A 16,750-nucleotide genomic window follows, 5' to 3' on the forward strand; every position below is an offset into this window, starting at 1 on the left:
CTTTCATATGAAAATATAAGCAAGTGTATCGTACAATTGTTTTTTATTTTTCCGTTTTTTTTTTCTTCGTTTATTAATACTGAATATTAATACTAGATCCAGAGTTTTCTTGATTACACTAACGTAGCTCTTAGATCAAAGGGTGGTCCTCGCTCGGCTCCGTTCTTTAAGGGGAGCGCTAACGTCATCAAAGGTTCCACACGTCTAGCATTGGGTCTGCCTGTTTACCTGTACAATCCTTCAAATGTTGCATAATAGCTTTTTCATTTAGTGAGTAAATAAATCTTGTAATGTCTGGCAACTTTTGACCCCTGCCCCTTCCCCCCTTGACCCTCTATTTACATAAATACGTTGAACCTGCAACATGACATCATCTAATGTTAACACACATTTTTGCAAGGGAGAACTGCAGAGAAGTTATATAGCAATGAAACCGACACTGTACACATGTATTGTTTGTCCAACTCAAGTGCTAAGGTGTTTTCCATTGGACACACTCACTCTCATGTTAATGTTTTTTTTTTTTTTTTCTTTTTCTTGTCTCTAGTCACTGATATATCGCTGAGGCAAAGTGTAAGTACGTTTTATGAAACAGAGTACCTGACTATTTTTTTTTTGTTTATTTGTTGATATGCATATATGTACACATACACACACGTGTAAAGATATATGCATACGTGATTCTTTTTATCCACACACAATACAATTTATGCATAGTTCCCCAACAAAAATACCCCCGGATCCCATCCCAACCAACACCCACCCTCCCAAACCCCCATTACAACACCCCACTGGTTTATAATAATGTCAATATGTATAGCACACACACTCAGCAAAAAGAAAAAAAGGAAATAATAAAAGGAAAAGAAATTACAAACATATTTTCGAAAAGGGCTGTCCCTTTTCTTTCCTTCAGCGTTAAAGAGATAAAAAGGAGAGAGGCCATGGGGTTGGGTGGTGAGTGACTCGTGATATCGAGTGAGAGGAGGAAGAGGAGGGAGCTGACTCGGGTGGGCATCCTAACGCTGCGTTGTCGGGGAGGGGGGGGCTCAGGGCAACTCGGGGCACTGCCGGGGAGAGGACAGAGCTATCATGTCGCCCATCCTTCTGACAGGCGCACCCGTTTGATGGAGGGGCTCTCGCGCTCGTCCAGGGCGGGCCGGGCCAGTCCCAGAGGTGAGTGGAACTCATTCCTGTGCTCATCGCGGTCACTGCCCTCGTGGGAGCTGCTACAACTGCTCAGACTATCAACAGGGGAGCGTCCCGAGTCCTGGCGGGACGAGGGGTTCTGGGGAGGTGGTACTCCACCGTAGCCCCCCGGTGTGCTGCTGGTGCGATCTCTAGGAGGAGAAACAGGTTCGGACTTGATGTGCAGGCTTTGAGCAGAGGGCAGGGAGAGATTTGAACCCTGACATAAGTGAGAGCTAGAGCAATTTCTGTAGGAAGGAAAGGAGACGCAAGGGGGTTACAGAATTACAGAGCAAGAGACAAAGTCAGTCTGTCACACGCAAACATGCATGCGAGCGCACACACACACACACACACACACACACACACACACACACACATACACACACATTCATGTACATGAAAACAGGGAGGTGTGATATTTGTGTTGGACCTTGCAAGTGAAAGTTGAAAACAGTGAAGGACTCTTGGCATCTCAAAAAAATAATCTCCGGTGATTTATGTGTTACATCATGCATTTCACAACAACACAACATCTCAAATTAAGTTCAGTGCACTCACCCTAGCTGGCCGAGGGCTGAATGCTGCATGTTCTGAAGGTGTTGCTGTTGCCACCCGCTCATTGAGCCGAGGTGAAGGGAGCTGCCGCTGTTGAAGCCAGACAGGGAGGACAGGTCTGCACTATTCAGGGAATACTCTGTGTACAAAAACACAGGAAATGGAAGAGGAGGATGAAGATCATAGGTTGTTCAGAGAAGTTCAAACAAAGTTGAAAAATGAATGCAGCTCTGATAGATGCTGCTGCAATGTGCTCAGTGTTGGTTGGTGTGACAATAGCACCCTCTGCTGTTGGAACTGTTGTACGACACTTACATTTTGAGGTTTCAAAAGCAACACATGTACTTGAAATGAGTCAAATAATTATTTTTACTGATGCACCAAATCTAAAACCAAACATGTTTGGAGAGTACTGGGCAAGTGAAACTATATTTTACAAACTGACATGTGTAAAAGGGAATTATTGAGAGTGTGTTAATGGACAAATGAGAATTTAATGTATAAAGATCACACAGTACATACCGGTACCATATGAAGTAGAGATGGCAGATGGGTAACCGCCCATGCCTTGTCCTGGTAGAGTGGGAGTTGCTACTGATACCACTGGGGTGGCCAATGATTGAGCAGACTGGGAGTTGTTTATTCTCTGGTTCTGTGACAGAAGACGGGAAGAGACAGAGAGCAAGAGAGACGGGAGAGCAGGCTTGAGAACATGAAATCAACTCCCAGACAAAACAAACAAAAAACTGCCATAAACCAAGAAAGTTTTTTTTCCCTTTGATTTTCTTTCATTTCTTTCTTTCACTCAACAGATGCTGAGAGAATGAATGTGATGCCAACTTCTGGGGAAATTAATCACTTGACATGCGGCACGGCTGAACCCTGCCAACCCTATCATTTACCACCCTTTCTGAGGGCCCACTGTCGCTATAGTAACACCATCGGTCTCCAAGGCAACGCAGGGTAGCGACGGCAAGGGAGAGGCACTTTACTGTAGCAGAGGGGAGGGCTTGGCAGAAAATAATGGAGGTTTGATGCAAAATGAAAGAGTACTCTTTTGTTGCCCTTCATTTCTACCTTCCGGGTAATAAAAGCTGTGAGCTGTACGTGTGCGGCGCAAGACTCAATGCGCAGACGAAAAAGATAAAAGGAAGGAAGGGAGGGAGGAGTAGATAAACAAGGGCTGAGGCGGAAAAGAGGCCAGGCAGCTTTTACTCTGACGCACCACTGGATGGCACTATGTGCTCTCACAAAATGTCATGAGCGGTGACATTGGAGCCTTCAGCAGAGTCAGCAACAATAAAGGTGAAAGTTACTTTGGAGTCTCAAAATGCTGTATCTAGCTGTAATAATCTCAGCAGTGATGGCAAAAATTGAATGCAAATCAAGACGTCAGACTCAGGTGACTGAAATGCTCTCAGCTCTACAAGGCACATTATGCTCTCAAGAACTATCTGGTAAGAAAAGCTTTCAAGTTTCAGATTCTTAAAGCCCGTCTGGGTTGTTTTTGAATTCTAAATCTAAATCTGAGTGGCAGTCTGACTTACCAATAGCAGATCGACATCCTCAGACTGATGGCATTGAAAGGGGAGGGTGATAAATTCAAATTAGTGAGTGTAAGTGAGAATATAGAGGCGGTGACTACGTGTGGATCTAGGGATGGAGCTGCTGTAGGATCGAGCCAACGGACACAGAACTAATGTGACAAAGAACTAAGAACTACTGTAACTTTACTAACTTAACACACCTTATCAGAGAGAGAGGAGAAAGAAATATCAGGGCTTCATGTATCAGCACCCACATTCAGACAGCGGAGGAAATACGTCTGACAGTATATCAGACTTGGGCCAAAAGTCAATTTTAAAGAAGGGTTTTAGTTTAAGAAGCTGCCAAGGCACCAGAGAAAACAACAAAAATGCCATGTGCCTAAAGTCAAGCTCATCACAAACATAACCTCATCAACCCAAGTCTGATATGAAGAGATGAAAGCAGCAGAGGGGACATGAAAGGAAATCAACAATAGCGAACCCGCCCCCCCGAAGGACCCCCCTATAGATAGGAAGATATACAGTAGGGAAATGAAAAGAGGGTTAGAGAGATTACTCACAATGGAGGGCATGTTGTTCTTGGCGCCAGGGGGGATGAGCACACGTAGGTCAGGTTTGCGGTTGTTCATGCCTAAGTTCATGGGTGGAGGAGACTTTGCCTGCATGTTCTTGTTCATGCCACCTGGAGAGACCAGCAGACCTGGCGAGTTGCGGTGGTTCCCATATCCGTTTCCTGAGAGAGCAAAGGAAAATGGGAGAGAAAAAAAAGAGAAACATGAAATATACTTTTATTTATTTATTTATTTATTTATTTATTATACTTTATTATGGTACTTTATTTATGGTAATTGAACCAAAGACAGAGCTATATGGTATTAGACCTGTTTCTAAAGTTTAACGAATCTTGGAAATCCTGCTGTTCATGATAGTGTAGTCTAATGAAGAACAACAGGAATCCATTTTCACCTCTTTCTGTATTTCTGTCTCATCTCTACTTCCTGTGGTAGATATTTAATAGCTCAACAGTCTGAAGAAGAGACTTGTAAATGATGTTTCATGAAAGTGGTGCACACTGGTGGGGGCAGATAGTCAAACACCCGTACAGTTTTTTTTTGCTTTTGCTCTTGATGATCACCGCTGTTTGTTTGGCAGTCATACAATGAAGGCACCCACTTGAGAGGACCTCACCCTCCACCTCTGTCACTGTCAGTTAAGGCTACATGTGCCCTGCAACAGCCAGCAAATCGTGTAAAAACATCTAATTACGGGTAGCAAGACCACAGAGGGATGGGACCCATCATTTGGCCATCAGAGCTAAACACATGTGTGGTTGTTCCAGACAAAGACCCTGCCTTGGGGTTGCCACTAGATCTGCGTTCCCTAAATAAGGAGGGCCAAGTGCAGCACCCATTTCCTCCTTAAACCGGTGGGGCGAAATCCCAGCAACATCATTAAAAAAAAAGGAGAGTGGAGCATTCTTGCAAGCAACATAGTCTTTGTTTCTAACCCAATCCCGCAGGCTGTTTTCCCCCTTACTTCTCCTTCCTTCTTCCAAGGGGTAGAACACAGGGCACTGTGTGGACGTTCCCACTTGAAAGACGGGCAGGAATTATACGTTAGACATAAATGAATTTCCTAATCATATACTCCAGGGGAAAATGAGTCGCAGATGTCTTCCTGGGCAATTTCCCTCGCTGATCTTTGTTTAATTTGAGAGCGAGGTTTTTGTTGTTTGGAAATGAAAAGTCTCAAAAGCTCAATTTGAACAATCTGAAGAGTAAACGACCGCTAGCGGTGAGAGAAAATGAGGCCGTCTGACAGAAAACGAGAAAAACAGTGTGTGTGACGGCTGGAGTGTGTGTGTGTGTGTGTCTTAGTGCCTCCGCTGGTATGTGTGATCATGTACAAGTTGATGTTAACAACATAGACTTTGTGTGTTATTGTATGTTTAGCCGCATACAATTTTGCCATGTGCATGATTCTACATAAGCACCATTTTTCTGCCACACTGAGTGTACATAAGCACAGCGCGACTTGAAACTTCATGCTGTACGACTGCTTATGCGCGAGCCATGCATATGGATGCACGTGTGTGTTTTGTATTGGACCCTCTTGGTTCCAGTGTCAATCTCACATTAGCAAAGACGCAGCTGCCTCTTCAGTTTTCCCGCTCTCTCATTCTCATGGCTGGCCCTTTGTGAGATTGAGTGGGTGCATGTGGAGATAGATGAATGAGACCTCACACACACATAAAACACACACACCCAACACACATATGCACACTTTAGTAAATAACCCAGCAGGAAGTACATCAGTGTTTCTGTACAGATGAATGAAAAAAAGAGACGGAGCTATAGAGAGACATTAATACACACTTTGGTCAAGATGACACGGACTTCATCTCGGTGACAGTTAATCAGACATCTGTGTATTGCCACCCTGTAGAGATGGCTGCGGTCCAGTCAATTATCTGTTAGATGACTATGATCATGAGTGGCATAGGCCAGTCCTTAAGCACTTCAAAAGTAAAATCATTGGCTAATTAAGCTAATGAAGGAAGAACTGCGACTCAAGTCTCTCTATTCTGTAGCTTCATCACCCTGATTTTAGGACAGTTGCATTCAATGGGGACTAAGGGATGAGGGCTCGACTATCATATGAGCTGAAGACGTGATACCCAGAGTTCATTTCCACTCTGCTCTTCTAACGCTGCTTTGCACGGTCGAGCTGCGGCGCAGGCTGGCGTCAACCGTTTACAGGAAGTACCAAAATTAAACACAGCCCAGCCAGGAGTCTGTGTTGCTGCTGTACAAAACTCACACGTAGAGAACAACACCTGATTTGAGATTCAGATAAACAGCTCTTTCCTATTTCTGAGGTGTGGAGGGGACAGCTGAGCTCAAAGCTGAAGGATTGCAATCTGTCTCTAAAGGTGCCATGGTTACAACTTAGCACACTTTGAGATCCATGTGTTTGACAAGGCTCCCCCAGTGTTCACTCTCTCTCTTTCTCTTTCTCTGTCTCTGTCTGTCTGTCTCACTCTCTCTCACACACACACGCACACACACACACACACACACACACACACACACACCAAGGAGAGGTGTGGTTAAACTCATGTACATTTTACTGTTACTGAACAAATTTCTGATGTCCTGTTGTGGTCTAACAGGCGCACTCCATTCTATTCCCCATACACACACTCTTCCGTTGCGGTTTGGCCAAACGTGCATTCAACCCTGAATTCTCCAACTGAACTAAGGTGTCACACTCACGCTTACAACTTGTACAGTTGGTGTGAGGTGCTGCCAAGAATGAGACAAGCGTTGTTTGATCTGCTGAACCTGGCTTGTTGTCAGTTCTTGTACGTGTGCTTTTTAAGCTTGTAGTGCAGTGTGATTTTGACCAGAGATGTCTTAAAGATGTAGCTGGTATGCAGCTCATTTGAGGGAGTAATTGGGGTGTGATCAAGGTGAGAGGTGACTCGAGTTTCCGTGTTAATTCCTCGCAGTGCTTTGGTGAGCAGAGTGCTGATCGGAGCATAGATGACAGCTACATAATTGCACAAATGGAGGTGGGAGGTTTATACAAGCTGGGGCCTCGGTCCGGAGCTCCCTTCATCAGCTCTCTTTCTCTCCTTCGCTCCTTCATGTTCTGTCTCTTTCCTCCACTTCACACTCGCTCCTCGCCGGCGAAGGAGTTGACAGATTGAACACATACCATATATAAATGAGTGGACGTACGCATGCACGTGCACACTTCACACAATATTTCCATAGAAGAGACATGATGACTCAGCCTTTCAGTGGCGTGCCCTATTTGCACTGGACTAGCTGGGGACCCTGTGTGATTTAGACTTCACCCCCACGTCTGGGTTTCATGCGGCATATTTGCACAGGATAAACAAAAAGTCTGGGTTTCAATTAAATGTACCGGCCAGATCCCGAGGATTATCTGCAGATATGATTGGAACATAGTGCATCTTCACGCTAACGCTGCAATGAAAGGGAACTTTCAAGTTTGTATTTTTGACAAGGGAAGACAAGTACACGATATGCTTGAAGTTCAAGTGGTTTAAGTCATGACAACAGTGTTGCTAGGCGACCGACAACAAAAACGGACTTTGCCTTGTTTCCTTAACATAAAAAAGTGAAGGATTTTGGGTTTATTGCAACTTCACAATTGTTATAACCAGTATACAGTATTTTTTGGAGGCAACTCTGGCATCTTTAAAAATTTAGACTCCTCTCAGAAACGTGAAAACATACAGTTACATGACACTAAAAATGCTATCACATCTCTTATTTCCACTGTTACCCTCATCATCGTTTGTCCAGACAAGGCAGTTTACTGAGATGACAATTCACACCAAATTCAAAATATCTGAAGAACTATGCTTGGTAATATATGTTAGGTAAGCAGCAGTGGCAAAATAACTTTTCAGACTTTTATGGGATTAAGACTCAAACGACTTCTGCAATCTTCCCAAACTGCAGAAATAGCATTAGCCCAGGTAATACTAATTCCATGTGAGAGTGCTGTTTAAAAGCTGTCATTTTCTCTCGTCAGTCTCTTTACAGACAGTGGAACCATGACATCAGAGGCACAAAGGAGGTGTTGTGTTTATGTGCATGTCGGAACCACACACACACACACACACACACACACACACACACACACACACAAGGCACCTCCTATGTCACTTAGGCCACACCACTTAAGACACTCATACATGGGCCAGACAGCTACTTGTACAATCAGCTTATCAAAACGTACGGTGAGGAGAAGAGGAACATTAAAACAGCCTTTGTGGTGCCACAGTGGCTGGGCCACCTCACACTGAGTCACTTAGAGGAACATCATTAAAATGGCTGACCAAGTTCACAGAACACTTCCATCTGTGTTCCCCCACTGTTTCTCCTTTGCACACATGCTTCCACCATCAGTGGATATTCATCACTGGGGTCCCCCCCCACCTCCTTACACACACTCTTTCTCTCTCCCCCTAGTCCCCCTAGATGAGATTTAAGAGAGCTTTGAATGGAATCTTTTAGCTCCCACATGACTCTCTCTCCACGTCGTGTTTTTCGCTGCTGCTGAGCGACGCACAGCTCTCACAGAGCGCCTCTGTTCCTCCAGCGCGGTGACACAAAGGCTACATTTGAAGCATGATCTGCAGCACGCCGTCGACGGAACACACACCACAACAAATGGTCCTGTTGTGTGTGTGATGAGTGACCAGACAGAGAAACCAGGCATTGACCCCTTGTGATGGAGCCCTAGGGGCCAGACAAGGCTGCCCAGCTGTACCCCTCTGACCCCCCCACTCTCCATTTTTACACTCTGCACTGTACGTCCAGGCTGTAAAATTTAACCCCTTAAAAGGCAGTCTCTTTGCCATAAACTTGTCCTCAGGGACAAATCCATTGACACACAGAAGCTAACACATAAGATTCCTTACACATGTTCCTCAAACATGGGTCGCTCCACTCTCCACAGGATCATTATGGCATGGTGAGCCACTCTAAACATTAAATTAGTTTGGTTGCAGACATGTGATAGCAGTTACAGTGCAACAAGCATATGTGTGCTCCAAATGGGAGCTATGGGTGTTGTCATTTTGAATTTACATCCAAATCCAGGAGGTGGTAGAAATGAAGACACGGCTCATTGTACAGAGGAACAGACAAAAGCCCACCATCCCTCCTGACTGCCCGTCACTCAATCTGCTGCTTCAAGTATTTAGTGCGATTTTATTTCTGTTTCCTCACACTTGTTGTACCGTTTTATAGCTGAACGCAGGCAGGATGTGTCACAGCCCCAGCACTGGGCAAACATTCCCAGATGAACTCCACGACCACTAACATCAACACACCATGGACAAAATCTCCACTTGGGGTTTGGGTTACTATTAGTCATGCATTTTATGGCCCAGAGTGGGTGAGTGGGTGCCATGTAAGTGTGTATGTGTGGGTGTATGTGTGTGTGTGTGTGTGTTAGCAGACAACTGTGAACGAGAAGAGGAGGCCATTCTTACCAGCACTGGTGCCTGCGCCAGTGGTGAGGTCAGCACCCATGAGGCCACCTGAAAGATGAAAGAGAGAGGAGAGCAAAAGAGAGAAAACCATTAGAGGATAGACACCCACATAACATCCACTATGCCTCATGTCTCTTACCTTGCTGGCCTTTCAGAAGCTAACTCAATTTAATCACAATCCAACTGTGTGTGTGTGTGTGTGTGTTTGTGTGTGTGTGTGTGTTTGTGTCAGTACGTCACATGTGTACTGATACCAGAACTAATACTGCTTCCCACTCAAACCTTAACACTCTGAGCAACTGGATACTGTGAGTGGATGCATTAAGCTGCCGTCCAAGAAAAATGACACATTATTATTTTTAAGCCATGTGAGGTGGAAGAGTGGGAGGGTCCAGAACGTGTGCGGTTTGGTGTGGATGCTGCGAGCGCCAAAACTCATATTTAGTTTGTGCTAGCGCTTCTAGCATCCAGTTGTAATGACAGGGTGAGGGTGTGGGCAGCAGCCTTCAGACCAGAGGGACAGAAAAAGGACTTTGGACAACAATAACAAACCAACAGGCCTGATTTGCTTATGTCACCAGCAACTAAAAGCCTATACATAGGGCCAGACATCCCATGTGTAGAACCTCACACTAAATCAACGAGACTGTGGGCTGGGATTTAATATGATTTAAATCTTCAGGTTACTTTGAACAAAAATCCTGAGCAGGCATTATGTGAAAATATATGGGAGGGACTTTAGATTCATTCACTGCCTTTAGGTGGAATATTGCGGGTAGCCGTCATAAAATAAATCACGCATTTAATGTGTGTGTGTATTAGCTTGACAGACGGGCACACACACACACACACAGTTGAGAAGATAGACAGATGGGATAACAGCATGTACATGGGTGCATGAGTGCGAGTGAGACCCTACCTGTGTTACCTGCACTGGGGGGTCTGTGTGTGACTCCGGGAGACATGCTGTTTCTCTGTAGGCCATGGTGCGCCAGTGGCAACAGGTTGTGGTTGCCTAGGGAACCACCTGGATGGCTGTAAATGAGATTGTTCTGGTTGCTAACAGGAATGGACACAGGCATGTCATAGTTTGATGGGGGCACGGCCTGCTGAGAGAGAAAGAGAGGGGAAAAGAGAGACACAGGCAGGAGTTTGATTAAACTGAAGATGCTAACGACTGCAGTGAGTGAAGAAAAAAAAAACAAGGCCTTCGAGTAAAGGATACAGAAAGAGAGACAGACGTGACAATTCAGAAACACTCCAGGAACACAAAGGAATTTAAAATTGTTTGACTACAGTCAAAGCAGAAGAAAAAAAAGACAGAGACAGCCAAGTTCAAAAGGACAAATGGACAGCTAACAATAGACAGCCATGCATAGATGAATGGTACAACTTCCTAGAACAGAAGACTAAAAATACAAGACAGTATGGATGGTGGAGGGGAGCACTGAAATTAAAGGGTAAGCGCCTAGAAAACTCCTCTCAGAGTTACTCAAATTGCCCCCATGATGATAGATGGGTTGGAAATACTTTGTCACTCAAACTTGATCCAGCATGGGCAGGTTGCTTCGGAGGCTACAGAGAACTCCCTGTAAAGGACTTCTGCTGCTGACATGTTGCAACTTTTGTCATTGTGATGGCAAAAGGTTGACCTGAGGAAATATTATGTTGCGGTCATTACATTTATATTCCCTGAAATACATTCCTGGTTTATTATATTAAAGAAATAAGGAGGCTATGGTTTACTGGGAAGAAAGCCAATGGCATCCCACTGTTCTAAAAGAGCTAAAGATAATTCAGTCTGTCTTCACCTCACTTAAGAAAAAGTCTGCAATATTTCTTGCAAGAGTAGCTTCAAGACCGGAGAACTGAATGCAATTAGGAATAATTTATTTTTCTGCCACATGGAGCTAATGCAAAGTGTTATTAAGGGGTAGACTCAGATCAGTCAGCAGTCTCATCAGGAACATGAGTAGAGGTAGCCTGTCGGCCCCAGGCGTCTAGTTTGTCATGTTTATTGTGTCACTTGGCAGAGTGGCTTAACCTTGGGAGTGCCCTGGAAGTGGTTGATCCTGCATGTTAGCTTTAGGAAGTAGAAAATAGGGCCCTAAATTACTGCCATGTGTCTCAGCGCCATGGAGGAAGCGCATCAGGGGGATCATCGGCCTGGCTTACGTGGAAGTGGGATGTGTGCCCCGGCACTGCTTTGTCTTCTTCAATTTTATCCCCTTTGCTAATGTTCTTTTTGCAGGCCAAATATTATTTCATTGCGGGCCTCTGAACGTTTCGCTTTTACTGCAACTTTACACAGGAGTGGGCTCGCCAAAACGCCATGGAAGCTTTCTTTTATAACCAGTGAGGGACTGTCTCTGGTTCTGTTTTATTTTTTGAAGACTTTCAGTAATTTCTTCCATCTTGGATTCCTTATTGGAGTTTTTATACCTCATGACGTCCCTATGTGGTGTTTTAAAGAGTGGGGGGAGCTGTCTCTGTGCTCACATTTGCGTGTACACACATCCCTTCGCTGGGTGTAAGGGCCCCGTCTGTAAGCTGTCCTTTAACTGGTGCCATCCTTCCTGTTTTTACTCATCTTCCTCCTCCGCTTCTCTCCCCTCAACAGTCCCCTGCAATCCAGAGGCCCAGTGCTTGGCAGCCACCCTGACCACACACTGAACTGCCACTTGTTGTGTGCAGAGTACCCCCACCCCCGCTCCCCGAATACCACCACCCTTGCTGTTCCACCCCCCCATCCCCACCCAGCTCCGATCCCAAACCCACCCTACACCGCCACGCCATCCCAGCTCACCAACCCCAGCCTTGCTTCTAACCACATCTCCCCCTGCTCCACGCGGCTTAGACACTACTGTTCTTCTCTAAATTATCTACCATGGAATTATCTCTTTCTCTGAAAGGCCAGAGCACTAACCATTCCAAGATGGTGCTTTCTGAACGAGGGGGCAGGCTCAGTTTACATAGAGAGCAGCTTTTATTTTGTGGTTTCTGGCAGCTGACTATAGATTAGATCCTTTTGTAAAACGAACACTATATAATATAAATCCAGCAGCTGACATGTCCTGACACATCTTTGTCTATTAACAAAGACGCTGTGAGGCTACCCGAAGACTTTGCCTTCGATTATTTCAGCGAGGAGGAGAGATAATTGAGTTTTGTGAGGAAGGAGATATGCTTATGAGTTTTTAAATGTCTGCTGCTGTTTCATCGCCACAGCGCCTGTCCTTGTTGTTGCGGGTGACTGAGCACTGTGTTTTGGGGCAGGAAAAGGAAAAGCGCATGCAGACCACACCTCCCCCGAGAGCCAGGCAAGGCATTATGGGTAACGGGTTCAAGGAGGGAACCCAGTAAGGTTAAAATTTGTCATGAGAGAAAGTCTGCAATTACTACAGCAGAAATGCCTGCTAGTTATGGTTACAGTAATGTCAAATTAGAGGACCGTTCCTCAACTGTAATCAAGCAAAATCAAAGAACTGTCTTTTTTCTTTTTTCACTGTGAGTATACAATATCATTTCACTCTGGTCTTACTCTCACTCTCACTTTGTGTATTTAGTCTAGTGGCAAACAATGGTGGTTAGCTGGGTTAGCTCAACAGTTACTGGCCAGTCAGCACTTTGTTAGCCTGCTGAGGATGCGGCGTAGTGTCAGCCCAGTACTTACAGGTATCTTATGAGTTTTAATCATGTGATCAAACTCCTCGTTAATCTGTTTGTATTTCTCCTCAGTGCGTGGGGTGAGGATGAGAGCAGACTCGAGCTCCGGGCTTTCGCCGCCTTTGTTCTCCTTCTTGCTTAATGCCTGCCAGGTCCCACAACCACAGAGACGGACGGACGGAGGGAGACACAGATGACGGGACGGAGAGATGGGTGGAGGGAACAGATGGCAAAAACGAGGAGACGAAGACGAAGCGACAGAAAGCATAGGGGAAAAAAGGGAAAGAGAGGAAAGAAAGGTGAGAGGAAGGTTCAGGGTTTAACGAGAGGTACTTACACACAGTCTCTGTCTGCTGATCATCAGATCAATGTCCTCGTTTATTTTCCTGTACTTGTCCTCAGACTCGGGGCTGTGGCCGACCGAGTCGTCTGCGTCGGGGTCTGGGCTGTCACAGCCGTTTAGGCCCTTCTTTCTCAATGTCTGCAAACAGAGTAGTTGCACAACATAGTTGAGGGGCTTTGGGGTGGGGAAAAGTGACCCAGGTAAACAGCTTGGGAAGGACAAATGGTGATGACCGGTGAGGAGGTACCCTTTAGAATCGATCCTGACAAAAGACCAATTTGAGGAAAGTCTGGAAAACCATTAAAAGGTTTCTCACTTTATTTAAAATGAACAGATTTCCAAAGTCATTCTTTTTTCTGTGAAAAAAATTTGGTCTGTTTCTGAGAAATTGTTCCACAAAAGAATTTAATCATTTTGGCAGGCTCCATTCTAACCTCCGTCAACATGGGGTGACACGAGGATACACTGGCCGCTTTGTGCACAAGAAAACATGCAGCTAAACATTCAAGATGGCACAAAGGATTTCATCGCATCCAATAACGAGACATAACAAGTGATCAAACTCTTGACCAGATGACAAATCATGGGACCTTGAAACCTCATAATTACACAGGAAAAGGAAAAGTCATAAAAGTAAAACACATTTTATAACCATAATCATCAGTGTGTCATGATTCATGAAATAGAATTAAAACTCAGTTGAGGTGCTTGAGTTCACGACTGTGGTATGTGTGCAATTAAATGTGGTAGTTTCTGTTTTGGCCACCTGATGGCCACCTGCCCCCATTAGAGTGGCCAGAAAACAGCAGACAGGCGGAAAAGCACACTCTCCACTGGCTCACCACTCCCTCCGAGTGGAAGAGAGACACAGACAAAGAGAGCGTGAGAGGGAGAGAGAGCTGCCTCTGTCCTTTTTTAGATATTGTTGACAACCATAACAACAGGGATAAGTTTCAGAGCACATTACTGTGTGTGATAGCACGAGGGTATGTTTGCTTGAGCAAGTAGGCATGTACCGATAGGTGCTGTGTTCATTTGCCTCATAAAGTGAGAGACAAAGACAGAGCGGAAGAGAAGAAAAGTACAGTAGCTGACAGTTAGAGATCTCATCAAAGGCACCCCACTCCCTCCTCCTCTCCACCCTGCTTTCACTCTCTTCTCCCCCCCCCCCCCCCCCCCCTCTCTCCTCCTGGCTTTAATAAAGGGAGATTAGTCTACAGGAGGAATATCACGGGCCTGCTCCTGTCTGTGCAGTCGTCGCTTCACACTGCGCTCTCCTACTTTCATCTGAAGCTCCATATCAGACAGACGTAATTAAATTTACTTTAGCACACCCTGTATTTGATGCTGATCAAGTGTGTGTGTCTCTCTCTGTATATGTTGTAGTGTGCGTACGTGTCTACTGGTGTGAGTGTGTGTGTGTCTTGTGTGTGTCTCTGTGTGGGAGGGAGGGAAAGAGGGGAATGAGTCTGTGTTTGTGTGTGCATGTGTGGGTGTGTGAGAGTGGGTGTTAGCGTCAAGAAAAAAGAAAGAGAGACTGAGCAGGAGCAAGGAGGAAGATAGATGCTAAGATAAGTTAATCTCAGTGAACTTCTTCCTCTCATTTGTTTGTCTCCGTCAGTGCTCACTCACGGAAGAGATACGAGTGCTAGCTACTCCATCACAACCAGCAGCACAAGTGACAGGGAGCGATCTGCCTGCTTAGAAAACAAATAACAATCCAGTCATCTCTCATGTCAGCACAACAAAGGCCTGTTTTGAGTGTGGTTTTAGTGAACTTAGAGGGCTTCTTTTGTGTGTGTGATAACTGTTTGATTCCTGAGGCGTCTCGTGGCGAGGCAGCTACTGTAAGCGTGTCAACATTTGCTGGCTCTCCTCTTCTCTCTCTGAATCCTCACTTGGCCCCCAGAGTGGAAATCTGGAATTCTGAATTTGAAAGCGTCTCTCACATCTTTGACAGTCTTCAGGAAATCACACCAAACAAATCAACCAAGGCGGTGCAGGAGATCTGACTTCTAAAAGACCTACAGTGAATCAGGCACTCTTGCTCTATCAGAGGTGGATGAGTCAAAAGAACAAAGGGGTTGCAGAGGTTTAGCATGCTGTCTTTTTTGGCAAAGGCGTGAGATGTAAAACTTTTCGCTATTTCTTTTGTGTAGTTTCATTCTGGCCTTGGCGATGCATCATATCGAACTGACAAGAGCTGAACCACTGGCCTTTTTCTGTTCACATGAGAATGCATGCGAAAAAAAACCAAACCAAACAACAACAACAACTTTTCTTCCTACTTGCACAGATTTCCACCACCTACCGCCGCCAGCACAGAGTGCATGAGAGATTCACTTCCATTCTAGGAAGAATAACACTGGGGGCAGCGCTGGAAGAGGAGAACGAGGGCTGGGGTAAAGGTGACACCCAAATGGGGCGACTGAGCTGGTGGTCTGGCAGGGGGGTGAATTGGGTGTTGACTGGGTGCAGGGAGCCAGGACGTGAGTGTTATATGACTATGAAGCATGTGGCAGAGGCTTAGCTTTCCACCAGGGCTCAGCACATTGAGGGTGCGGTACAAGGATGGTATGCCGCTCATCCCAGTTATGCCCACCTGTTTTAAGACATCACACCTGTTGCCAAAGGCTGACACACAACCCAACAACCAATTGGATCTGTTGCAGTGCTCATATAGCCATAGAAGGGCCTCTCACACTTGCCGTCCTACTGCCGCCTACTCTCGTCATCCTATGTATTTTCCCCTTCTCTCATAGCCCATTGCTTAATCTCTGCACTGAAATTGTTATGAATTTCATGCCCCTGTGTCACAGATTCATCGACTGCTGCTCCAAACAAGGCTCTGAGTCTCTTCTTCAGTGACATCATCACTAAATAAGACACAACAAAGACATATATTTCAAAATGATCTAGAGAATAATGATCATTGGAAAAAGTTGCTGCTACCCTCTCACTGAAAGACACAGGAGTATGGGTATGAAGAGCTGGCATGAAAATAGAGTCTTTGGGGAATATGCTAATAGGATGAGGATTAAACAAAAACACTTTGGTGCAGTTCACTTGTGCCAAGAATTCTATGCACACAATATTCACTCAAATTATCATTCTCATATTGAAATTATTCAATTTCACAAGTGACTCGGATTTTAAGTTTCATGAAGAAATGCTCATTATTTTATTCTTACAAAATGACTGCTGGCATAAAATGAAAACTTTTCTGAGAGCAATATTTAAGTTTATTGCCTTTGTTTATAACATTTTTCATCATCATTTAATTCATTTAACTTAATATATTAAGATATATAAATTAATTATTATTTACTTATCAGACGTCGGTTTATTTCAAAATAAAAAAGGCTTAGAATAAAACTAAATTTCCTTTCATATTGCTACAAAAAGAAAAAA

General features: G+C 44.8%; 1 protein-coding gene across 9 annotated transcripts in view; it reads right to left on the minus strand.

Annotated features, from left to right (window-relative positions):
• Positions 1–941: 941 nt before the first annotated feature.
• Positions 942–16,750, minus strand: part of mef2cb (myocyte enhancer factor 2cb) — a 69,714-nt gene continuing 53,905 nt past the window's right edge. The window contains exons 4-11 of one of the 9 annotated variants that reach the window (XM_078170791.1): positions 13,334–13,477; positions 13,004–13,141; positions 10,250–10,439; positions 9,331–9,378; positions 3,854–4,026; positions 2,269–2,398; positions 1,750–1,885; positions 948–1,436 (exon numbers count right to left, since the gene is read on the minus strand). In XM_078170791.1, coding sequence (XP_078026917.1) covers positions 1,091–1,436; positions 1,750–1,885; positions 2,269–2,398; positions 3,854–4,026; positions 9,331–9,378; positions 10,250–10,439; positions 13,004–13,141; positions 13,334–13,477 — 1,305 coding nt within the window. In that variant the 3' untranslated portion in view covers positions 948–1,090. Of the gene's footprint in view, positions 1,437–1,749; positions 1,886–2,268; positions 2,399–3,853; positions 4,027–9,330; positions 9,379–10,249; positions 10,440–13,003; positions 13,142–13,333; positions 13,478–16,750 lie in introns of all 9 variants that reach the window. The other 8 variants (XM_078170785.1, XM_033618692.2, XM_033618698.2 and 5 more) reach the window with 8 other exon arrangements.

This window comes from Epinephelus lanceolatus, chromosome 9 (genome assembly GCF_041903045.1).
Source record: "Epinephelus lanceolatus isolate andai-2023 chromosome 9, ASM4190304v1, whole genome shotgun sequence".
Taxonomy (NCBI): Eukaryota; Metazoa; Chordata; class Actinopteri; order Perciformes; family Serranidae; genus Epinephelus; species Epinephelus lanceolatus.